The 25,947-nt window shown below is 45.5% G+C and overlaps 1 protein-coding gene across 1 annotated transcript; it reads right to left on the minus strand.

Moving 5' to 3' along the window:
- Positions 1–16,933: 16,933 nt before the first annotated feature.
- Positions 16,934–20,823, minus strand: NFILZ (NFIL3 like basic leucine zipper). Its single transcript, XM_032805881.2, has 2 exons — positions 20,661–20,823; positions 16,934–18,896 (listed from the first exon to the last, which is right to left on the minus strand). The coding sequence occupies exon 2, from the start codon at positions 18,856–18,858 to the stop codon at positions 17,953–17,955; it is 906 nt and encodes a 301-aa protein (XP_032661772.1). The 5' UTR covers positions 18,859–18,896; positions 20,661–20,823; the 3' UTR covers positions 16,934–17,952.
- Between the last annotated feature and the right edge of the window lie 5,124 nt (positions 20,824–25,947).

Consider the following 25,947-nt stretch of genomic DNA (forward strand, 5'->3'; position numbering starts at 1 on the left):
AAAGCAAGTTTCCAGTCCTCATGGCTGTGGAGGAAGCTTCCAAATGACCCTAAGGCTCAAAAAGCAGAAGACAAATAAACATGATTTTACATAATCTCATGATTTTTGGTGAGCCTGACAATGATTTTTGCCAACCCTAGATACTCAATCTTGCTCCTCCAACTGCTTCTTGGTGAGCTCCGTGTATGTTTCTTGGCTCATCCTGCCTTTCCTGCTGCTCTATTCACCTCACACTTTCTCTTGTTCTATTTCCCTTACCTGAAATAAACAAACAGAAAATAACAACCTGGGAACAGACAAAGAAAAAGTTCCAATCTTGTCATTCTCTTACAGCCCAGTGTACCTGTGCCTGGAGTCTGATTCTTAGCAAACTGATTGTAAATTCAGCCACCACTGTGCATGGTGGTGGTTCTCAGGGTGCTCAGTACTACAAGTCACCTTGTTCCCCCGCACACTCACCTCCAGCAACAGAGAGAGCTGACATTGTCACCCTGACACCTCCCTGTTAGCCATACAAACAATCTGCTCTGGGCTAGGCCAGCCCTCACTTTGCCTTGCAAGTAAACACAGGTGCGAGCCAGTCCCTGAGCCCCTTCAAAGCGTCCCCCTGTGGTGTCCCCAAAGCATGCCCCTTATCCCCCAAACACTCCCCAGTAATATCAGATTTGCTGTCCCCCCAAAAAACAATGTACACACCAGCTTGAATGATCCAACTGAGGATCAGCACTTTGCTTAATACTACGGTGCAGAGACATACTTATAGTGAAAACAATCATAAGTTTATTATCAAAGATCAAGGTTTCAGTGATAGTGAGTGAGGAAACAGAAGGGTTACCAGTAAAAGAAAATCGTAACATTAGTCCTAGAGACTAAATTTAACAAGCTAAATAAGCTTAGCGCACCCCAAATGTCCTTTGCCGTGTTTTCAACCAAGCCCTGGTTGAGCTCCTTTGTTCACAGCTGCATTTTTCATTGCCCATTATTTCCTAGGTGCAGGATAAAGAGGTATATTTTTGTCTTACTCTTGTATTCCCCAGGTTCGTTTTCTGTCCTTGGACACAGCACAAAACCCTGTGGTTCAGTCTTCAGTGTCTTGTTCCCTGTTGACTTAGCATGTAATTGGGGCTTCCATTGTGTTGTCTTACAATGCTTAATTTACATGTGGCCCGAGAGATGAGTGAATACGCATACTCTGTCTGGCAGAAACCTGTTTGTCAACGCTACCTTGATACAGACTTTATAGTATCTGTACATTCATTTCACAATGGAGTTAATGATCAGTCTGAGCCTGGCTTCCCCTGAAGATCTTACATGACCCTTTAGTGAGACAGAAGATACCTATCAGGGTATTTTTTTAACCCTTCAGCAAGGGGGTTAGCACCAGGGGATTCTTAGGGTCACACGCACCCATGGTTTCAGAGTAGCAGCCGTGTTAGTCTGTATCTGCAAAAAGAACAGGAGTTCTTGTGGCACCTTAGAGACTAACAAATTTATTTGAGCATAAGCTTTCGTGGGCTACAGCCCACTTCTTCGGATGCACAGAATGGAACATATAGTGAGGATATATATATACACATACAGAGAGCATGAAAAGATGGGAGTTGTCTTACCAACTCTGAGAGGCCAATTAAGTAAGAGGGAAAAAAAACTTTTGAAGTGATAATCAAGATAGCCCAGTACAGATAGTTTCAGGCAGGTTTGTAGCTAGCACAGCCATGTCTCCACAGCCATTATCTGTGCTACAGTGGCTACACTGCTGTTTATACTTGTGCTTATCAATGAGATCTAGCGTGAGGATGTGTACATGAGCAGGGGAATCACAGCCCTACCTCATAGTGTGAGACCTAGCCTAAGTAGACAAGACAGATCAAGGGTGAGAGGGGAAACAGGGAAGGGAAGTGTCTTGGCCAGGGCCACTCAGTAGATCAGTGATAGAACAGGAATGGGAACCAGATCTTCTAACTCCCAGGCTCTATGACAAATGCTAACAACTTATTTTTTAAAAAATCTTATACAATTATCCTGTCTGAAGCATCTGTGGGGGGAAGGGTGAAAATTAAATTCTTAGTTTAAGAGGAGCCATTTTCAACAGCTTCTTCCTCCTAAACTACTGATCTGCTTTAATTCTAACTTTTCTTAAAAGTCCCTCTTTATCTGAAGAGTGAGCATTGTAAATCTGGTGCTGATATGCAGACTAATATTTTCAAATGTGACTAGTGATTTTTGCATTGGTCTTTGCTGCAGAGGATGTGAGGGAGATTCCCACACTTGATCCATTCTTTTTAGGTGACAAAACTGAGGAACTGTCCCAGATTTGGGGACCTCAGTAGAGGAGGATTTGGAACAAGTTGATAAACAGTAATAAATCACCAGGACCAGGTGGTATTCATCCAAGTGTAAGCAGAGTCAGGATGAGCTGACATCCCTGACATCTGGTGGTGAATTGTAGAGAGTGTGGAAAGAATTCTAAGAATGCATTGGCATCCACTCCCCTACTTAGCATAACCCCACAGCAGCTTGGGATGGTGATTTTAACAGCTCTGGAATCCCCAATTTCTTTGTTATTGGGGCAGGAAGAAAGAAATAGTTTGTCACCCTGATTGTGTGAATGGGAGCTGTGGACTGCTTTGTGACAGAAATGACTCAACCTCAGTTGGGTGGTACTTGCTAAACATGGGACATGGGTTCCAAAACCCTATGAATTGAGAGAGGTTGGGGACTGGTGTGTGTATCTGATGATATGGGCCCCTTTGAGGGCCTGGAACACCATTTGCACATCCTCCTCTCCACTGTTAAAGAGTAGAGCTAATTTTGATTCCATTAGGAGTCCATCTAGAGACTGCTGAGCTGAATTCATGTTGGATCAATGGTGCACCAGCACTAGGGCTCCCCTACTAAGAGCTGAAATCACTGAAAGAGCTGAACTGAGATCACTGAGTGCTGTGTGAACTAGTGGGGGAGTCTGAAGACCTATTGTTAAGTGGCTGGCAGAGCGAAGCAGTTGCAGCATGTTGGAGCAGCCCATGGAACAGTGAGCAGAGTGAAGCGGTTTGCAGGGGCGGCTGAGGAGCAGCGCAGCTGGAGGAGCAGCACAGCTGGTGTGGTGGAGCTGGTCGTGGTGAAGGCTGCAGCAGAACTTCATGGAGAGGTGGAGCAGTTGGCCCTGGCCCACATAAGATGCCCCTTAATACCCTGTGTGGACTTCCCCCCCATTTCCACCCAGGCTGGGGGAGGGGTGGCACTGACCAGAGACTTTTGGGTTGTTGGATTTTGGGGTGATTGGACTTAAGACCCTAAGGGGAAAAGGACATTGCCAAATGTACTTGGAGGTGGGTTTTTGTTCATGGTTTGTGTTATAACCCTGTTTGTGGTGGTTCTCCAATGGGATGCCACATTGATTCCTTCCTTTATTAAAAAGATTTTGTTACACTCAGACTCCGTGCTTGCGAGAGGGGAAGTATTGCCTCCTAGAGGCACCCAGGGGGGTGTGGTATGTAAGTGTCCCGGGTCACTAGGTGGGGTCTCAAGCCGGTTATGCATTGTGTTACTGAAATGGAACCCCTGGATACTGAACCTGGCCCTTGTTGCTGCCAACTCAGAGGGGCAGAAGGGTTACACAAGAGTTCTGAAGGAACTCAACTATGAAATTACAGACTGTGAGATGTAACCTATTGTTTAAATCAGCCTCTGTGCCAGATGACTTGAGGATGGCCAATGCAATACTGATTTATGGAGGAAAAAAAAAAAAAGTGCCAGAGGCAATCCTGGTAATTGCAGGCCAGTAAGTCTAACTTCAGTACAAGGCAAATTCATTGAAACTATAGTAAAGAACAGAATTATCAGACACATGGATGAATGCAATATGTTGGGAGAGAGTTCACATGGCTTTTGAAAAGGGAAATCATGCCTCACCAATGTATTAGGATTCTTTGAAGGGGTCAACAAGCATGTGGATGAGGGGAATCTAGTTGATATAGTGTACTTAGACTTTCAGAAAGCCTTTGGCAAAGTCCCACACCAAAAACTTTTAAGCAAAGCAAGCGAGCAGTCATGGGACAAGAGAGAAGGTCCTTTCGTGGATCAGTAACTGGTTAAAAGACAGGAAACAAAGGGTAGGAATAAATGGTCAGTTTTTACAATGAAGATGAGAGATAAATAGTGAGGTGCCTGAAGGATCTGTACAGAGACTAGTGCTGTTCAACATTTCATAAATGATCTAGAAAAGGAGGTGACCAGTGAGGTGGCAAAATTTGCAGACAATACAGAATTATTCAAGATAGTTAAGACCAAAACTGACTGCAAAGAGTTTTAAAGGGATCTCACAAAATTGTAACTGGGTGACAAAATGGCAGATGAAATTCAATGATAATAAGTGCAAAGCAGTGCACACTGGAAAACATAATCCCAACTATACATACAAAGTGATGGGGTTTAAATTAGCTGTTACCACTTAACAAAGAGATCTTGGAGTCATCATGGATAGTTTTCTGAATACATCTGCCCAATGTGCAGTGGCAGTCAAGAAAGCTACCAGAATGTTAGGAACCATTAAGAAAGTGATAGATAATATGACAGAATGTATCATAATCCCACTACATAAACCCGTGGTACATCCACACCTTGAATACTGTGTGTAGTACTGGTCGCCTCATCTCAGAAAAGATATAGTGGATTTGGAAAAGGTACAAAAAAGGGCAACAGAAATGATTAGGGATATGGAACAGCTTCTATATGAGGAGAGATTAAAAAGACTGGCACTGTTCAGCTTAGAAAAGAGACCACTAAGGGTGGAAATTATAGAGGTCTATAAAATCATGAATGGTGCAGAAAAAGTGAAGAGAGAAGCATTATTTACTCCTTCACATACCATAAGAACCAGGAATCCCCCAATGAAATAAATAGGCAGGTGTTTTAAACTAACATAAGGAAGTATTTCTTCACACAGCTCACAGTCAACTTGTGGAACTTATTGCCAGATGCTGTGGTGAAGGCCAAAAGTATAACTTTTAAAGATTTAAAAAAGAGTTAGATAAGTTCCTGGAGGATATGGCCATCAATGGCTACTAGCCAAAAATAGTCAGGGATGCAACCCCATGTTCTGGGTGTCCCTAAACCTCTGACTGCCAGAAGCTGGAACTGGACGACAGGGGATGGATCATTTAAGATTGTCCTGTTCTGTTCATTCTCTCTGAAGCACCTGGCGCCAGCCACTGTCGGATACCAGGCCAGCTGGACCATTGGTCTGATCCAGTATGGCCGTTCTTCTGTTCGTATGCTGTGGAAGGGGGGCAGTGAAAAGGTCCATTGCTTCGTGTGGGAGTTGCAGGAGTTGCAATCCCTTCCAGAGCTCCACCGCGACAGTACACACTGCACAGCTCACGGTGACAGTACAGCATGCTCCCCTCCTTGCAGTGGGCTAGATGCAAGATGGAGGGGGAGCAGAATCATGGGTTTGCCTCCTTCCCACTCTGCCCTTCTTCCCTGTAGGGCCCTAGAAGGAAGCTTCCCCCAAGCACAGGGACTGCGACTGGTGCATGCACTGGATATACAAGGGGGCAGAGGGTGAGAATGCGCCTTATGCCATCTCCTGCCCGCTCTTCGGAAGGGCCAAGTGCTATATTACCCCAAAGAGACAGAAGGGCAGAGCTGGAGCCAGAAAAATGGCTCAGAGATGGACGTGAGATAAGCCAGGGTGTGAGGAGGGGCCTGCCTTATCTGTCACCTCCTTGTGCTCTTCTGTTTGCTTTTCCTGCTGCAGAGCCACCTTTCAGCCCGATCTGCCCAGCTTACACCCCCCTTAGCTTCACCTCTGCGTTTGCCCCCACCCGGCTCATGCAACAGCAGGAGAACAACAAACAGGAAGCGTTACTCATTTCTTAATCATCTGCAAATATCAGCCCATGGGTCCCTGGGTGGAGTCCCGGGTTTGGGTCCCCTGAGCTGGGTTAAGAACCGAACCGCCCAGACCCCTAGCTCTGTGATGCCCTGGGCAGTGGGAGATGCAGAGGAGGGGAACCACTCATCAGTCCCGGTGGGTGGAGGAGCAAGAGACAGGACAAGCAGTGATGAGGGAGGGGAGTGGAATTTCCTACAGCAATAATTTCTGAGAGTGTTCTCATTGCCAGAAGTTGTCTCTGGGGGATGCAGGAAATAGACAGGCTTGTGGTTTCTTTCAATCTTTAAGCATCAGTGTGGCAAATTTCTCACCTGAAGAGCGATTGCAGTGTCTTGGTTTCCCTTCAGAATTCCAGTGAGTACAGTATGCTCATCACCACTGAGCCATAGGAGGCCACGGCCAGGCGGCTCACTGGGCAGCCCCCTGGGTTTTTCCACCCGGATGACCGCAAGGCTGACATGTCAAGGCTGCTCTGCAGTGCTAGATGGATCGCAGCAAGAGCTGGCTTAGCTGCCCATGGGAGGTAGACCTCGCTAACCGTCTCGACCAGATGAGCTTTGCTGATGTGCCTTGCCCTAACTGCCTCTGGGGTATTGCTAGTATACAGACTCCGTTAGGGTCCGGCGCCCCACTGAGTGCTCTACATCCAAACATATCCATGCAATGAAAAGATGGTCTCTTCCCCCAAGAACTTACAGTCTAAGGAACTCGGGGTGCATGTCCTCCCTGACTTGTTCCCACCATGCTCTTTCTTCCAGCCAGCGCAGGAGCTGTACATACCCTTTGTGGTCAAGTCTCAATGGGACACCTGACCACTAGGAAATGGACAGAGAGATCCCAAGGTTTGTGAGGGGCTGGGGCACAGTGACTAATGTTCACGGCTCTCTCACTGACTAACCATATGACCTTGGGCAAGTCAATAAACCTCATTTTTACCCTTCAGTAAAATGGATAGAACATGGCAGGGAAGATCTTACAAGTGGCAACTGGGGGCCAAACCTCAATAGGCAATTCCCATTGGCTTTCAGTGGATGCCCAGTTGCTCCTCTGTGCCTGTGAGTTGTATTATGTCATTTACAACCCAGCCCTGCACAGCCACAGGCACCAACGCAGCAAGTAGGTGCTTGGGGTGGCCAACGGAAAGGGGCAGCACATCTGGGTCTTCGGCGGCAATTCGGCTGCAGGTCCCTCAGTCCCTCTCGGAGGGAAGGACCTGCTGCCGAATTGCTGCCAAAGAATGAAGTGGCGGCGGTAGAGCTGCCGCCGAAGTGCTGCCAATCGCGGCTTTATTTTTTTTTTTTCCACCGCTTGAGGTGGCAAAAACGCTGGAGCCAGCGGTGGCCATAGGGGGAATACTATGGGGGCTCTGAGTGGCAGAACTCCCTGGGGAATGGTGTGGAGCCCAAATTGTGACACCCCTTAATGCAGGCAATCAGTTGCATCTCAGAGGGGTGTATCTGAGTCACACACCCTGCCAGAGCTTCTTGATAGCAGAGACACTAATGTACAGTCTAAGCCTTGAAAAAAATTGTGTTCTAGGGGTTTGCCTAGAAGAAGAGCTATTACTACTGATTATTAATAGCACAGGAGAGTCACAAAGGGCCTGATTCTCATCTCACTTACATAGGTTTGACTCACTGACTTCAGTGGAAATTTACTCTGCTGTGAGCGAGAAGAGAATAAGCTCCCTTACATGGGAATCTCCTGTCTGTGCACTTGGGTTCTTCTGAAGATAGAAACGGGTCATCGTGGCTGTTTTCTGAACCAAGAAACTTTGCAGGGGCTGGAGGGAGCAAGGGAGAGGTTTGCCATCTGAGATCCCAGATCTGGACATGGATTTTGCCAATGGGTTCTCTTTACAATGAACAAAAGCAAAACCCTAGATGCAAAGGTCCCCTAACCTTGGGAGACCCAGATCTGAATTTTGCATCACCTATAGAACGAAATGCACTCATGGGCAGTGGCAAACATGCACCATGGTGGCAGTCCTCAAAAGCAGTGAAATGACATCAGCTGTGTCATGAGACAAACTGAAAGAACTGGTAGGCAATGTCCCATAGGAAGAAAATCTAAGGGATAAAGGAGTTCAGGTGAGCTGTCAGTTTCTCAAGGAAACAATACTGAAGGCATAGGAACCGACTCTGTGGGAAAAATCAGTGGGTGCTCTTCACTCACTGGCAGCCAAGCTCCCCTTCCCCTGAACACGCTGCATCCCCACTCCTCTGCCTACCTCTCAGCGCTTCCTGCCCGGCTGCTGCCAAACAGCTGTTTGGCAGCTTTAGCATGCTCTGGGGTGGGGGAGTGGGAATGTGGCACGTTCAGGGGAGGAGGCGGAGAAGAGGTGGAGGCAGGGCTGGGGCAGGGATTTGGGGAAGGAGTTGGAATAGGGGTAAGGAGGAGGCAAAGTTGAGGTGGGACTTTGGGAAAGGGGTTGGAATGGGGGGGAGGGTCGAGCACCCTCGGGAAAGAGGGGAAGTCGGTGCCTATGATTGAAGGCACAACTGCAAATTATCCAGATGCAAAGGAAAGATAAGAATGGTCAGGGGCCAATATGGCTCCATAAGGAGCTCTTTAATGACTTGAAAATCAAAAAGGAATCTTACAAAAAGTGGAAACACAGAGCTATTACTAAGGAGCATTGGCCTGCAAACCCCAGAATTGTGAGCTCAATCCTTGAGGGGGGCCATTTAGGGATGTGAGGCAAAGATCTGTCTGGGCATTGGCCCTGCTCTGAGCAGGAAGTTGGACTAGATGACCCCCCTGAGGTCCCTTACAACTCTGATATTCTATGACTGCAAAAGAATAATGCAAGCATAGAGTGTTAAAATCAGGAAGGCTAAGGTGCAAATTGAGTTATACCTAGCAAGGGACATCAAAGACAATAAGAAGAGGTTCTTTAAATACATTAGGAACACGAGAAAGTGTGGGAAAGAGGAGCTAACCACTGATCACATCAAGTAGGCTGAGGTGTTTAATGCCTGTTTTGCTTCAGTCTTCATTAAAAAGGTTCATGGTGACCAGACATTCAACACAATTAATATTAATAACAAAGGAGAAGGAACACAAGCCAAAACAGGGAAAGAAGAGTTTTAAGAATATTCAGCCAAGTTAGATGTATTGAAGTTGCCAGGGCCCTAGGGTGCTTAAGGAGCTTGCTAAACAAACTGTTAACAATTATCTTTGAGAACTTCTGGAGGACACAGGAAGTCCCAGAGGACTGGAGAAGGGCAAATATAGCACCTATATTTAAAAAGAGGAACAAAGAGGACCCAGGAAATTATAGCCCAATCAGCCGAACTTTGATATCTGGAAGGAAACTGGAACCAATTATTAAACAATCAATTTGTAAGCACCTAGAGGATAATAGGGTTAGAAAGAATAGCCAGCTTAGATTTATCATGAACAAATCATGCCAAACCAACCTGATTTCCTTGACAGGTTTAGTGGCCTAGTGGATAAGGGTGAAAGCAGTAGATGTGTATATTTTGATTTCAGTCAGGCTTTTCACACAGTCCCACATGATATTCTCATAAGCAAACTAGGAAAATGTGGTCTAGGTGAAATTATTGTAAGATGCATGAACAACTGGCTGAAAGACCGCACTCAAAGAGTTGTTATCGATGGTTTGCTGTCAAACTGGGTGGGTGGATGAAGTGGGCCATGCAGAGGTTGATCCTGGGTCTGGTAATATTCAATATTGTCATTAATGACTTTGATAATGCAGTGGAGAGTATGCTTATAACATTTACAAGCTGGGAGGGGTTTTGTGCACTTTGGAGGAGAGGATTAGGATACAAAATGACCTTTACAAATTAGAGAATTGGTCTGAAATCAACAAGATGCAATTCAATCAAGATACGTGCAAAGTATTACAGTTGGGAAGGAAAAATCAAATGCACGTTTGCAAAGTGGAGAATAACAGAAACAGAATAGGTGGTAGTACTGCAGAAAAGGACCTGGGAGTTATAGCAGATCACACATTTAATATGAGTCAGCAGTGTGATGCAATTGTGAAAAAGGTTAACTTCAGACTGGGGTGTATTAACAGGAATGTTTTTATGGCAGACACAGGCAGTAATTGTCCTGCTGTCCTCAGCACTGGTGAGGCCTCAGCTGGAGAACTGGTGCAATTCTGGGCAGCACACCGTCATGGTGCACTCTATATGATTTTATGAAAGTATGCTGATGAGTATGAATATAATGTAACTGGAATATGCTTCATGCAAAAGGTCTCTTGTGAGGTATCATTACAAAACTTATAATCTACTGAATATGGTCATCCTGTTTGCATAAATGTATCACTCTTGTATCTGAAACTAGAAATATAAAATATAACTCTGAGGTCCTGTTGTAATTATGCAAAGTGTGGGCCATTAATAGTGGTGTGGAATCTTGATGGCTCCTGTCAACCAGGACAATTGACTGCAGATGGCTCTGTTTTACTTGTAAGTCTTCCTGTATACGTGTGTGCTGGCGAGTGACCAATGAAGTCTTACAGTGACAAGGTAAATTGGATTTATTTGGTGGTTAGATCCCATTAGGAGTTAGGCATCTGAGTGTTAAAGACAGGAACACATCTGTAAGTTACTTTCAGTTAAGTCTGCAGCTTTGGGGCACGTGGTTCAGATCCGGGGTCAGTGTTGGAGCAGACTGGCGTGTCTGGCTCAACAAGACAGGGTGCTGGGGTCCCAAGCTGGCAGGGAAAGCAGGGGCAAAAGTAGTCTTGGCACATCAGTTGGCAGTTCCCAAGGGGTTGTATGGCAGACACAGGCAGTAATTGTCCTGCTCTCCTCAGCACTGGTGAGGCCTCAGCTGGAGCACCGCATCCACTTCTGGGCACCACGCTTTAGGAACTATCTGGATAAATTGGAGAGAATCCAGAGGAAGCAACAAAAATGATAAAAGGTTTAAAAAAGCTGAAAATCCGAGGAAAGGTAAAAGAAACTAGACGTGTTACGTCTTGAGAAAAGAAGACTGAGGGGTGACCTGACAACAGTCTTCGGTGTTAAGGGTTATTATAGAGAGGATGTTGATGAATTATTCTCTGTGGCTACTGAAGGCCAGACAAGATGTACTGGGCTTAATCCGCATTAAGGAGAGTTAGGTTAAATATTAGAAAAAACTTTCTAAGTCTCAGAGTAGTTAAGCCCTGGATCAGGCTTCCAAGGGAGTTTGAGGAATCCTCATCACTGGAGGTTTTTAAGAGCGGGTTGGAAAAACACCTGTCAGGGATGGTCTAAATTTACTTGATCTTGGCTCAACACACAGGGCTCTAGTCAATGACCTCTCAAGATCATGTTCAGTCCTATATTGCTCTGGGTATCCACCGCAAAACCACATCTCAAGAGGAATATTTATTATTCCAGCCGTCCCTGATTTGAAAAGTTTGGATCAGTTACAACTCCTGACAGACAATCAAATACACTTAACACCTTTCTGGCAAGAATGAAGATTTTATTAGGCACAACGTCTGGACCCAGCTGTACAATATGGAGTCCAGATCTTCATAAATACAGTGGTTCTCTTCACAATAAAGGGCATTCTTTCCCAAACAAGCTTGAGGAGGAGATGGGGACTATTATTTCTGGAGGCAGGTGGCTTTCTTCATCCTTTTACATTGTCTTGTCATTTATGTATGCAGCACCCACAGAGCTCTAGGTGCATTCTAGACAAATAAACCAGATACAGTCCATGCCCTGAAAAGCCTGTGACTTAAATGAAAACATCAATGTGACAAATAAAGAACAAAAACAGAAGGGAAGTAGGTGGAGTAATGCTCAAAAGTTAGATACAGATGTTGCAGCAACATACAGCCAAGAAGCATCTTTGGCTAACACTTGGCATCCGCCCAGTGTGTATTTGCTACTGTCACAACATATTCTGCAGGGCTCTGTTAATTGAGTAGTAAGGTAAAACGCAGGGGGTGTTGCTGGCACCCTGTTAATGGGGGAGACGGGAAGGGGTATGAGGCAAAGCTGAGGAAACAAATCCTGGGTGCAAACACTCCCAGTTGTTAGGGGGAGTTGGAATCTAACACTTGAGCCAGAGTCCTATTTTGCAAATGGCCTTTAAAACAGTCAGAATCAGAACTCCAGATTACACCAGACATCCTCTGAACATCCAAATCTGGATCTGGAACTAGAACCATAATTTGTGGCTTGAGCTCGTGTCTGACTTTAAGTTTGGAGACAGACATTATGCAGCTCCTTAACTGAGGTGCTCAGAGCATGGAATAGCTAGAGCTTGAAGGAACTCATAGAAGAGCAACAATGATTTAAGGGTGTTAGGGAAGGATGAAAGTTGAACATAACGAAGCGTGTGTGACTTATCTAAGGAATGGCCAAGGAAGGACCCTGATAACTATGTACAGTATTTGAAGCATGTATCTACTACAGAGGGAGAGGAATTCTTTGAGCTCAGCCATAGGGTCTAGCCAGGTACTAAGATGAAATTAAGCTGAGGAAAATTTAGGGTGGGAAATCAGGAGACATTTCCTAATGGCAACATCTTTTAGACAAGGGGTGGCCAACCTGAGTCTGAGAAGGAGCCAGAATTTACCAACGTACATTGTCAAAGAGCCACAGTAATACTTTAGCAGCGCCCCCATCCACTCCCCAGCCCCCCAGCGCCTCCTGCCTGCTGGCACACCCCACCAATCAGCACCTACTCCCTCCACCCACTGCAATCAGCTGTTTCAGGTGTGCAGGAGGCTATGAGGGGGAGAGGGAGGAGTGAGGGCATGGCAGGGGCAGGGGCCTTGAGGGAAGGGTTGGAGTGGGGGTAGGGCTTGGGGCAGAGCAGGGGGTTGAGCAGTGAGCACCCCCCAGCACCTGGGAAAGTTGGTATCTCCAGCCCCAGAATCAGTGCAGAAGTAAGGAGCCTCATATTAACCTCTGAAGAGCCGTATGCAGCTCAGGAGCCACAGGTTGGCCACCCCTGTGTTAGACGGCAGAACAGTCTCCCAAGGGAAGAGAGGGGAACTCCATCACCTGAAACATTTTAAGTCTGTACACTACTCTCAAGACAAGAGTGGACAATTCTTCGCTAGTAGGGATGGACTTGAAGACCTAGCAAGTCTTTTCCATCTCTAGCTTCTTTACAGATCATTGCGCAGTGGCACCAAGTATCTCCAGGTGCAATTGCCATGTCTGTTTATAGTACCATGTAATTCCCCTGCCACTACCTGGAGATCAAACTCTGAATTAAGGCCCATCTCCACCAAGAAGATTCTTCCAGGAGTGCTATGATTGGCCAGCGTAGGGATGCCACTGTGCCCCATCTCAACTCAGTTCTTCCTCTGCGGTGTTTGTGAACCTGTGCTTCTGGGAGCATCTGCTTTGGGGTTCAGTGAACACAGCACGATGTCACATACTGAAGGAACAGGTGGATGGCCCATCCACTTGGTACCCTGCTTCCAACAGTGACCAAAACCAAGTGCTTTGCAGAAACCCAGCCACACCCATTAGCACCTAATTGTGCTATACCATTGTGGGGAGCACTCTCCCAGCGATGGTGATGACCTGAGTATGCCCTTGAAACATGTTAGCGTTATCCTGACTGTGTTCAATTCCAGCTATTAGCCGCTGCCTGATGCTGACGGACCTATTCCCGCAGGAGCACCAGGAGGTTTAGAAATCAGGCTTAGTTCATGAACAGAAAGGGCTACATTCATCCGATAACTTATTCACAGTGAATAATTTGAGCAGCTCTGTCCCTGAGACAGAAGGGATGCCAGGAGGCCTCTGGCTTTGGACGCTGATAGCAGAAATTACAAACGGTCTGTCATGAAACACTTTCCCCAGCTATTGCTCAGAAACAAGTCTTTCCTTTCTCTGTGGTCTGTTAATGTACGTGTAACCCACTGGCCAGTGTATCCCACTGGCTGCCTGATCCACAGAGAATGTGGGTCTATTCTGGCTCTCCCCTAGCGAGCCTGGCTCCTTAAACTAAGCTGTAGAAACTCAGGGTTTCAGCTCTGGAGATTCTCAATTCAGTCTCTGCTGTTGGCCAACAGAGCAACTGCTGCATAAACACTGTACACCCCTCTCCGGCAGTTCTCTAAAGGAGCAGGAACAGGCCTTCTCCTGTTCAGAGAGCCTGGTCCATCCAAGGAGCTGTTTTCTTCCACGTTCTGACTGGGAACAGACCCAAAGGGCCAAAGCCACTAATACGATTATCCTTCGCTCTTCCTGAGTACCCCAAAATGTGCCAGGTGCAGCATCTTGGGAAAAAGCTCCTTCTCGCCAGTTTCCTAACCAATGTCTCTGATGCAAGCGGTTTGGTTAGAACAGAAAAATCAGTAAGTATCTAACCCTAAGCCAAACGCTAGCCCTCTGGAAGTTCAGCCTTGACTAATGTATACGGTCACCTATAAACTAAGGTGCCCGTTTGGCTGGTGGAAGGAAATATAATCAAGTAGCTATTACACAGCAATTTGCATTTTCAAAGGCTAGCACATTGATAAGGGCTGAATCCCTTGAGTGGGCTCAGGAAGTAGGAAACCACTTCTGTTCCCTCCACCCTACCCCCGCGCATTTGCACAGGACCCAGAATCCTGGTAGCAGCACTTGCTGGGCTACGTTACTCTGTCTGAAACAGCAGGATGTCAAAGCATGCTACAGAACGCGTAGCGCGTGGCAGCAGGTCCACATGGCAAGTTAGGACTACGCTGATCATAGCGTGCATAGTACAGGCACTATACATGTAACTGTGCACTGCAGCAAAAGGTTCTGGCAGCCAGGAGTCAGCAGAGAAACGTTGTGGAAGTGGGGAGCTGCCAGAGACTTTCTCCGCTGCCTCCTACTGCCGGAGCCTTTCCTGACTGCCAGAAACTTTCCCTGCTGCTGGAGCCTTTCAATGCGGCAGGGAAGGGCTCTGGCAGTGGGGAGGCAGTGGGACACTGCACTGCTAAAAATAGGAGTCCCTGCTTGGGTATGTGGTCAGCCGTGAAGGATACATACCCTAGGGTTCAGATGTGTAGCGCACTTTACTCTACTCTGCTTGCCTAAGCCGTGTCTCACGGTCGACACTGCTGTTTACACCCATGCAAGCTGGGCGTGCAATGTCTGTACTCTACATGCTGCCCTAAATGTACATGTACCTTTAGTGTGCAGCAGGCTAGTGTGTTGTACTTTCACACCCTGGCCTGTCGCACACTACCTCTCCATAAAGGCAAGCCCTAGAAGTCCAGCAAACTGGCGACTGCTCAACATTTCTGCTATGGGTTTCTGGTTTGTAAATGAAAAGGGACAGGTTAAGCAGAATGAGGCAAGGGGGGCGATGCTGCATGGGGGCGGGGGAGTTCAGTCAGGATCAGGACCCTCTTGGTAGTCATTTCAACAGTGCTTTTTTATTTTCCGTGGGAAATTTTGCACATTCAGTGGAAATTCTAATCTAGAAACATTTCAGCCGAAACCAAAACATTTTGCCAAAAAATGAAATATTTTGATTTGGAAATGTTGCAGTGCTGCCTTATGCTCCCATTCTCCTCGACAGGCTGGGATCCCCGGGCAAGCTACATTTCCCATGATGCACCATGGTCTCCCTTCGTGGAGAAGGGCAGTGGTGCCTCAGGGGAGTCCCTGGTCAGGGTGCATCATGGGATATGTAGTCTGGCTGGGGAGCCCAGCTCACAGAGAAGAATGGAGGCATGAGGAAACCAAACTATCACTCTCCTGAGGAACTGCAGCATCATTTCCAAACTGAAATATTTCAGGTTTTGTGCATATGGTTTTTCAATGGAAAACTGAAATTTTCTACAAGAAGCAGACATTTTTTCATTAAAAAAAAATAATGTAGCTGAAAACCCCATTTTCCACTGCAAAAGAAAAATTTCAGCCAGCCCTAGTTGTTATATAACAAGTGTCACAGCAGCCATCTTCTGTTGCCACCGCTCTTGTTGCCAGGTGGGGGGCCAAATCCCTGAGATAGCTTTGATGATCCCAATCCAGATTTTTAATTTTCATTTAAAGCTGGCCAAAAAAAGAGGGAGTGGGAGGATCTAAAATTGTTATGTATTTCTCATTTTATCAAGTATCAGAGAGGGAGCCATGTTAATCTGTACCCACAAAAACCACGAGGAGTCCGGTGGCACCTTAAAGACTATCACATCTGAAGAAGTAGGATTTTTATCCACGAAAGCTTATGCCCAAATAAATCTTTAAGGTGCCACCTCGTCTCGTTTTATCAACATTTTTGGTGACATTTTTAATGAACATTTTCACGTAGCCCTTTGCTGGAGCTGCAGTGGCTGGGTTATTCAGGCTCTCTGTGATCATCCGATAGGTTGTTGGGTTGAGCCTAATTTGCTCTCCTGCTAGAACAGGGGTGAGCAACCTTTCAGAAGTGCTGTGCCGAGTCTCCATTTATTCACTCTGATTTAAGGTTTCGTGTGCCAGTAATACATTTTAACGTTTTTAGAAGGTCTGTTTCTATAAGGCTATAGTATATAACTAAATTATTATTGTATGTAAAGTAAATAAGGCTTCAAAATGTTTAAGAAGCTTCATTTACAATTAAATTAAAATACAGAGCCCCCTGGACTGGTGGCCAGGACCCAGGCAGTCTGAGTGCCACTGCAAATCAGCTCACATGCCACTGTCAGCACCCATGCCATAGGTTGCTTACCCCTGTGCTAGAACATCACCTCCAGCATGGTCAGATGTGGTGCAGGCCATATCGCTCCCTGTTGTGTCGCTGGCCATGAACACTGATGTGCCTTGGCTCTGCGGGGATTTTGGCTATAGTATCATTTTCAAAATAAGATGGTTTCAAATGAGAAATTTTTTAGTCCACTTTGTCACATATTGGGAGATATATTTTTTTTAATTATTGCACAATTTAAAAAAAATCTTTTTTCAGAAATTTCTGATTTACAAAAGCCAGTTCAATGATGAACAAAACACAAATATTTTTGATAGAATTCTCAATTACAAATTAAAAAAATAAATAATTTTTGCCTCCTCCCAAAAATGATGAAAAAGTTTCATTTTTCTTTACCACTAGGCCATGCTGGTTAGGAGAAATGGACATATTCAGTCTGAAGAGAAGTGAGGATTGACGGGAAATACAGTGGGCTAGATCCTGCTCTTGTTTTACCCCTACGTAAATCCACTGACGTGAGTCACATTTACTTTCAGAGTAACGACGATCAGAAACTGGGTAACTGCTCTGCAAATGACAGCAGAAGTGATTTTACTGTGGAGATACTCGGGAGCTCTGGAATCACTATCAGGAATCATGGAAGATATTCAAGGTAAGACAAAGTCTGAGCCATTACGAAATGGCTTAAAGGGTAATTAAATCTGTTCAATATGAATCTAGGTAAGTATTGCTCTAGAGACCCTTTCTTCTTCTCACCCAACTGGTTTCTGATCTCACTTCCCATCCTCCCACACACAAACAGTCCCACTGGTTGCAGGAATGCAAGGACAATGGGAATACAGCTGGAACGTGGTTGAATAGCATGAGTCTTAGATAGTCCGCTACCTCTCTCCCATGCCCCCATTTGTCCTGAGCCTGCTCCAGGGATGTTGAGGTGGGCGTCGTTGAAGCTGTCTCTGTCCATTTCCTGTTTCAAACAGGAAACATGAATAGAAGCTTTAATAGCCCATCCTGCGGGGAAGAAAGTGTCCACGAAGCAAGAGGAGTGAAAATGGCTGCCATACCGAGCGACTGTAGTTGGGGTGTAGTGCTGCTGGAGTATCATGTGCTGCTCACCATGCCTGTAATCTTGGCCTTCCCCATCCTCAGTTCTCCCATGCCTACCCTAGACCCTGCCTTTCGGCTCCAGGCATGAGCAAAGCAACAAAGTGAAACCATAAGCCCCCTGTTGTACACAGAGTGAGTCTGTGGGTCTCACTGGAACACTGCGTGTAGAGTTGTGGGAAGTACTACCATGCCAGACACATATCAGCCTCCGTCAGGCCCTGTTCACACCCATCTCTCACATGTTCAACTCAAAATAAATCACTTTCCCTCTTCAGTGCATAAGATAATTATCCCCCACTTTCTCTCTCCTTCCCAGCCCATAGTTGGGGGGGGTCTCCTCTGCAATCTCAACGGGAGTCAGAGCCGCTCTCCTCCCAGCTGCTGAGGGCTTTAGTCTTAATTCTGAGTTTGTGAGGCAGGGCAGAATAGCTCCGGCCCCTGGAAGGGTCCTCCACAGGGCACAGCTGGCTGCTGAGAGGGAGAGGGGATATTTTAGGCACTTGCTGCTCATCATCTTCATCTAATGGGCTTTTGGAGCCTTGGTTCCCTGCCTCAGCCATGCTGGAAGAAGTGGCCAAGAAATGGGCATTGTCCAGCGAAGGAAACCGGCAAGTGTATTTCTCCAGAAAGTGGTAATTGAGGTAAGGGGGGCAGAGGGTGGATTTGAAGGCTGATTCGAGTCTATTTGGCTGGTAAGGGTTCAGATCATACTGGGTGCTCAGTAGGGTCTGCTTTGGGTAAGAGCTCTGGAGATTTCTGGGTGGGGTGAGGCCTTTGTAAGCAAACTCACTGGGCTCCACCATGCGGGGCACAACGCCGTTTGTTCTGAAACAGCCATCCTGGGTCAAGGGCTCCACCTCGAGGAGAGGGACAGCTGCTTTGCGCCCTCTGAGGTAAATCCCCAGGAAGTCCTGGATGGAGGCGGCCTGGTGGGCATAGACGTCCGAGCTGATGAGACCGAAGTGCAGCTTCAAGGCCAGGAGCTCGGCCCTGAGGAGGGCATTCTCCTCATTGAGAGCAGCCAACTGGCTCTCCATGGCAAAGTCATTGAGTCGTCTCTTTTCCCGGGAGCGTTTGGCCGCCTCGTTGTTCTTGCGTCTCTTCTCCCAGTACATAGTGTCCTTCTTTTCGTCTGGCATGAACTCCCGCTTGCGCCGCGAGGGCCCGCTCACCTTGCTGCGTGGCAGCTTATTCTTGCCGTGATGAAGCCCCAGCTCGCTGAGGGTGCTTAGCGGTGCCATAAAGCTTTCCATGGTGTCAGACACCACCACTGTATGCTGCTGCTGGGAACCTTGGAAGGTGGAATTCAAGCATCCATTATAAAACCGTTAGCACCTACCTATTATTTGTGTTCATTTATGCATGCAATTATTCATTATTATTTTTTTGTAGTGCAGTAGGGCCTAGGAACCGCAGCCGTCCGAGGCCCTGATGTGCTTTGTGCTGTACAAAGCAAAAGATGATTTTTGCTCACAATTACATCTATTCTCCTAGCCACTTTTGGAGCCAGATTTTCATATGGGTGCCTGCACAACATGAGGTGCACAGTCCTCACTTTTGCCTGCCAAATGGGTGAATGTCTGCATGCTTGAGCAAGGGGCGGGAATGCAGGTCAAATCTAAAATGTCAGGTCAAGCCAACTACATCACTCAGGTGTGAAAAATCCACACTGTTCAGGGACATCGTTAAGCTGACCTAACCCCCAGTGTAGACAGCAGTAGGTCAACGGAAGAATTCTTCTGTCAACCTTGCATCTGCCTTTTGGGGAGCTGGATTAACTACAGCGACAGGAGAACCTGTTCCGCTGCTGCAGCGAGTGTCTACACTGAAACACTACAGCCATGCAGCTGCAACAGGCAACAAGTGGTTGCACACATTTTGCTGGTGTGACTTTAATAATGAAAAGACAGGTCTGCTAGTGCTTATCCTCCTCTGATTTCAAAGCGCTTGATGAAGGAGATAAGTAGCATCATGCACCTTTTACATATAGGGGACACAAGGAAGAGAAGAGATTTGTCAAAAGTCACGCAGCAGGTAAATGGGAGAGATAGGCCTAGAACCTCAGTCATCTGAGTTGCAGTTTGGTGTCATAGAATCATAGAAAATTAGGGTTGGAAGAGACCTCAGGAGGTCATCTAGTGTAACCCCCTGCTCAAAGCAGGACCAACACCAACTAATCCTATCCCCTGGGGAAATTCTCCTACTTTAGGAGCCAATTTTGAAAATTTGGTTCTGAGAGCTTCATGCGTCTACAACTGTATGAACTCATTCATTATTTTACTTACTAATCAATTCTCATTTGTTAAATTATAAAAGGATTCTTATTGTGCTTTATCACACTCAACATCATGGCTTAAATTGACATGATGGCATCTGCATGGCCTGTGTTTTATAACAGTGTTTTATAGCTCCATCTGTCAGTCAAAACTAATCATAATAATCCTTTAAGTAGCATGCTTTATTGGACTTTTATTAATCAGAGCTGAATCTTGGAAATGTTTCCAGTCACATGCATGTGACTGGAAAAATGTATTTTATAACTTTTGGAAACTTCTTCCCCGCCCCTTTGTGAAATTGTAAAGTGCTTATGTGAGTCGGGGAACACAGCTCCATAAGGATTCCTGGTGGAGCTGGGGGGGAGATGTTTTTTTCATTGAAATTTTCTGGGGAAAATTTTGATTTTTCATTGGAAAAATATGTTTTCAGCTGAAAACGGTCCAAAACTTTTGACCAACAGCCTGCAAAAGTCAGTGTTTGGTGGAAAATTGTCAGGTTTTGGGCTTTGTGTTTTCAAATCGGAGACTGAAATTTTGGGAGGAAAGCAGACACTTCTTGCAGAAAATGTTTGTTCGAAACCGTGGTTTTGCTTCCAAAAGGAAAAGTTTCAACTGGAAATTTTCAATCAGCCCTAGCTCCCTGCATGTGGCCATGGAGGAGGTGGCCAGAGTAGGGGCAACATGTAATTATTATTTATTATTATTCTTTTTAAAGAAACCTAAAGTGTCCTAAGTGCTTCTCAAAACACATCAGAAATCCCTGGCCCCAGAAACAATACCTCACTCAGGGTGTTCTCTGGAAGTGGTGTGGAGGGGGTTGGCTGCAGTTGTTGTTCCTACTCATGGACTACAGGAGTGCAGTGGCAGAGTCCTGCATGGGTTTCGGTGGTAGAACCTGTCATAAACTCTCTGGCAGTACATATAGCATCACAGAGGGTAATGTTGGCAACTGAAAAAGCAAAGCAAAAGACACTTTGGCTGAGGACACTTGTGGTTTCTGACAGCATCACAAGGCAGAAACACTCTGTTTCAGGCCTTAATCACTTACCAGGAATGGTTGGGGGGTTGTATATGACGTGACTCCTTTTGTTAAACGAGTCAAAGATCACCGTGTGGCTTTTTCACTGTGCAGCCCCATCCCCTGCCTGGGTGAGAGGAGCTTGCTTTCTCCCCATCATTCTCAATCCAGCTGCCTGGCATAAAGGGGCCCTGTGAAAAGAATTTGGATGGTCATAACAAAATCCAGTTGTCCGGTGGAGCCCAGGAGTTCAGAGTGAGTCTAATCCCCGGCAGGGCCAAGGCCAGAAAGAATAGCAAACAACCCCTCCTGATCCCTGAAACATGAACCAACCCTGAAACATGTATATTCCAGCAGTATTGCTTAACCCTTTCAATCGTGAATTGGTTTGCTCTGAGGTGGGAGCTTGCCGTGGCACTATTGGAAGTACGGCAGGTGGCATGGGGAGAAGCAAGACTGAGTTGGAGACGGGAGCTGAATGTGGATCTGCGGGGTGTGAGAATTGGACTAGAGAGAGGGGATCCTGTAGCAGTAGCCTAAGGGTGGGGCTACATCTGGTATAGTCAGAAGAGGCAGTCATGGGAAGTTCTTATCTGAGGCAAGATCTGGCCCTTTATAGTTAAAGGATGAAGTCTCTGCTGGGTCAGAAATATGAGAGTTTGCATCTTGTACCCACAGAATATAAACCTCAAATCTACCCAGGTGTCATTTGTCTCTGGTGACATCTTCTCAGCAGCACTGACCGCCATCACCCACAGGGCCCTACGTATCATGCAGTCAGCATCCACAAAGGCAAGTGGAAACAGCTTAATATCAGCGCGAACAATAGATTAGTTTCGGTCAAGCATTTTATGCAACCAGCATTTCCCAGGGTCCACTGGCATCAAATAAGTTGCTGTCCAGCTAGAAGTGCAGAGTGGTTCCTGACCAGATTCTGCCCTCAGAGTAGGAGCTACCATACCAGCTCAGAGCACAGCTCCTTCTAGTCCAGGGTCCCATGTCTGGGAGAGGGCAGGGCCAGAAGCTTCTGAGAAAGGTGACACTTCCATCTCTCATCTTCTCATTTGCACTCATGTTGTTTAAACTCCACCCTCCTGAAACTGCTCTTGTCTGGAATGAGACATTTTCTTTATGCTTTTCATGTCCGGAGTCAGTGTCCCTAATAGCTTCCTCTTCCTAGTGTTGTTATATGCAGAATCTATACAAAAGTTACACCCTTACAACCTCTATAATGGATCTAGCTAATGGTGTTTCCATGCATGGAAGAGGAAATTCCTGAACTCTGAGAAGCTCTGACTCCAGATCCAAATTTTACAGTTGATCCCTAGAATCTATAATGGACCAATCAAAAAATATGGGTGTGAATATCCAGGACCTTGTCTGGGGCGGGGGCTGATTTGCATTTACTCTCAGACCCCTTTATACCACTCTACAAGTGGGTGTAAATTATATTTGAACTCATTTCTATGCAGCCACTAGACACTGCATGAGAGATTCTCATTTACAACTAAGATCCCTTTAAATGTCTTCAGCAATGTAAACGGGCCTCCGTTCAGGAGTCCAGTATTTTGGTTCAGACCCATCTTCCCTTTTTCCCCTTAACTCTTTCCTCAAGCGGCAGTAGTGCATCTGCATTTCTTTTTAGTGTGAGAAGTGTTTGGTGGTTTGTTTTCTGCAACAAAAATCTACTTTTGATTATGAATAAGCTTATATCAGGTGTGGCAGAGCTCTGACCTTGCTCCTGTGGGTCCTGCACTTCTAGGCAGTTTATGCTACCCTCAGTGGCTCACTGTGACCCTCCACGTAGCCCCCTCTCTCTAGGGCTGGGTTACAGTCTACTGAGCCCTTTTCATCATAGGCCTGCAAGGAGGTTGGTGAGAGAACTCCCACAGTCTCTGTTCAGCCTCCTTCCTGACAGGGGCCTGACTTCCCCTCCCAGGAGATGTTCCTGTGATGGTGGGTTGGGGGGAACTCGGGCCTCCCCTCAACTCCGGGTTCCGGCCCAGGGACCCTAATGGTAGCAGTTGTTGGCAGCCAATCTTTCACTGCCAGAGTTGCTACATTTCCCTGGGCCACTTCCCCACAGCTCTCCTGCTTCTCCCTTCTTCACCCTTACCTTAGGGCTCCTTTAACGATGGTCTGATGGTGTCTTCAGTAACCAGCCCTTCAGCCGCACTTCCTCACCCCTGGCTCTTCCCTGTCTGACTGGAGTGAGCCCTTTTTATAGTATCAGCAGGGTCTTAGAGTCAGGTGGTCATATTAACTGAATGGCCTCACTTGACTCTTTGCAGGTTAATTAGAATCAGGTGTTCTCATTAGCCTGGAGCANCCTCACCTGAGTCTTTGCAGGTTAATTAGAGTCAGGTGTTCTCATTAGCCTGGAGCAGCCCCTGCTCTGGTCAGTTAGGGAACAGAAAATTGTTAATCCAGTGGCCAGGATATCTGCCTTCTGCTATTCTGCTGTACCCAGCTGGCCTGGGTCTATCACACAGGGTAGTTTGAAGTGTGTGTGTGTGTGTGTGTGTGTGTGTGTGTGCACGTAGCTGTGTTAACTGCCACACACAGACACAGATATGCACCCACTTGTATACACCATCCCTCTCAGAAGTTAAAAGTGATACAAAATACTTGATTTTTAAATACACCTCCAAATAAATCATTGGACAAAGGGAAAAGCCATTCGTGGGCCATATTGTGATTTCAAGAGTGGATAATAGGCCGTGTTCCAATCTCACGAGCATGAGTGTCAATCCGGAGAAACCCTGCTCAAATCATTGGAGTTACTCCAGTTTTACACTTGTGAAACTGAGAACAGAACTTGGCCTACTTGGGAAGCGGAGGATTTTAAATCAGCACAGAATTTGGCCCACTGATATCACTGGCACTCCTCCTGACTTATGCTGGCGTAACTGAGATCAGAATTCACCCAACTGTTACTCCAGAATTATAGTGGTGTCAAGTGAGATTTGAATCTGGCCCAGTGGAGTTACTGTGGATTTCCACTGGTTCAATGAGATCATTATCTGCCCACAGTAAGCACGGTACATGTTCACAACAGAAAACCTCTGAAGAAGTTCAATTAACTGATGAACACAGACCCCGTGTTATAAGCAGGTTATTAGTCAATACAGTTTCATTCTACCCTGCAATGTATTAACTTTCTTAGTAACAGAAAACGCAATCTGTGGTTTGGTAGTATTTCAGATCACGCGCTAAAACCTTCGACCTATTTAAGATAAAAGGTTACCAAGTTCTAATTACTCATATTCCTGAACATGTTACGTTTGTACTAATGCAGTGATTAACAGATGCTATTGAGGAACAGGCTTTTTTCAAATTAATTGTTCGTGAGAGCAGAGAGCTGGGAGCAAAAGCAGGGTAGGGCCAGTGGTTTACATTCGGGGGGGCTTCAGGAGAACTTTTCCTTTGGTTTCTATTTCCACAAGATTCCCTGTCGCTGAACATCACTTTGAGGTTCCAATGAATCCAAAACTCAAAGCAAAATTAACTCAGAAACCACAGTAACCGAGCAAAGTCATGGATTTACTACAGTTCTGTTTAAGAGCACAAAACAATTGCTGGCGCATGCCACAGCACAGTTGCAAATCTGTCAATAGGGCCCGATTTGCCAAAGTGCTCAAGCACTCACAATCAGGGCCAGATTTTCAAAAGAATCCAGCTCCCATTCGGATTCCAAGCTTTTGGGGTAATTTGGCCCTGAGTGCCACAATGAGAACTGCAGGGAGCTGAGCTCTTTTGAAAATATAGCCCCAGCTGTAAGTGCTGAGACCTTGAAAAACTGGCCCTTTGGGCAGATTCTGACTCGGAAACATATTTTGACCTTTCTGGGGTATTAAAAATGCTGGATTATAGATATATCTCCTCTCCCTTTATCCTAACCCTCTTAGTTTTCTTTCTGTATTAAGATGAATCTGGTATTTTTGTATATTTGTTGCATTGGGAAAAATAATTTTTAAAAATGATGGATGCAAATTCAATCATTTAGTGTCTGGGATTTGAGAAATGCAGGTTGTTCACAAGGGATATGATAGAAAGTTAGCCCGGAGAGGGATATTTACAAACTTTTAAAATAGAAGTGATTTACACACACATATCTCTCTGCATAATGTGGAAATGTATAGCTCTTCAGCTATAAATGTATTAGATCACCTAGTCAGCAAGGGATGATTTTATAGTGTTTTCTCCAGACCTTTCCCTCTGCCCAATTTTAAATAACTCCAGCATTGGGGGTTCCCATCCTGTGCCCTGGGACACTATACAACAGTTAGTGCTGGTTGGAGAATAGGGAGGTTTTCCCCTGTTAATTTTTTTGGGCGGAAAAAATGATTTGGTTGTTGAAATTTTCCACAAAAAATTGTTGACTTTTTGGCAAAATATTGACAACTAAAATATTTCATCCAAAACCTGAAATATTTTGGCCAAAATCTTTTTGAGGTTTGAGTGCTCATTTTTTTCAACAAAATGTCAAAATTTTCTACACAAAGCAGACATTTTAAAAAAAAAAAATTCCACTTTTCTGTCAAAAAAAAACCAGTTTTAAAGTAAAATTTTGACCAGCTCTAAGCACTCTGTCTTGGTTTTCATACCTTCCAAATCCTTGCAGCTGTAAAGACCACCAGTAATTGTCAATGATTCAGTCCTTAGGTACCATATTTAGGACCTATTTCTGATCCAAGTTACACTGGTATAAATGAAACATGAAGTCAATTGAGATACTTCAGATTTACCCTGATATAAGCAAGATCAGAACCCATGTCTAATCTGTGACATATTTTCTTTTGTGAAGAACTGACCTTTAATATTTGAAAAATAAGATTTACAATATACTGAATATGATATTGGTATAACAATTGACTAGAATAAGTTTACTTTTTGAATAATATAAGTAATATGAGCAGATCCTTTGCTCCCAGGTTCATCAAAGTAAATCTAGAGTAACTCCACTGACTATAGAACTTGGATTAATAATAATCTAATAGTGAATTATACGAATACTTTGAATAACAGATATGAGAAATATATAACAA

The sequence above is a fragment of the Chelonoidis abingdonii genome, chromosome 11 (genome assembly GCF_003597395.2).
Source record: "Chelonoidis abingdonii isolate Lonesome George chromosome 11, CheloAbing_2.0, whole genome shotgun sequence".
NCBI lineage: Eukaryota > Metazoa > Chordata > Testudines > Testudinidae > Chelonoidis > Chelonoidis abingdonii.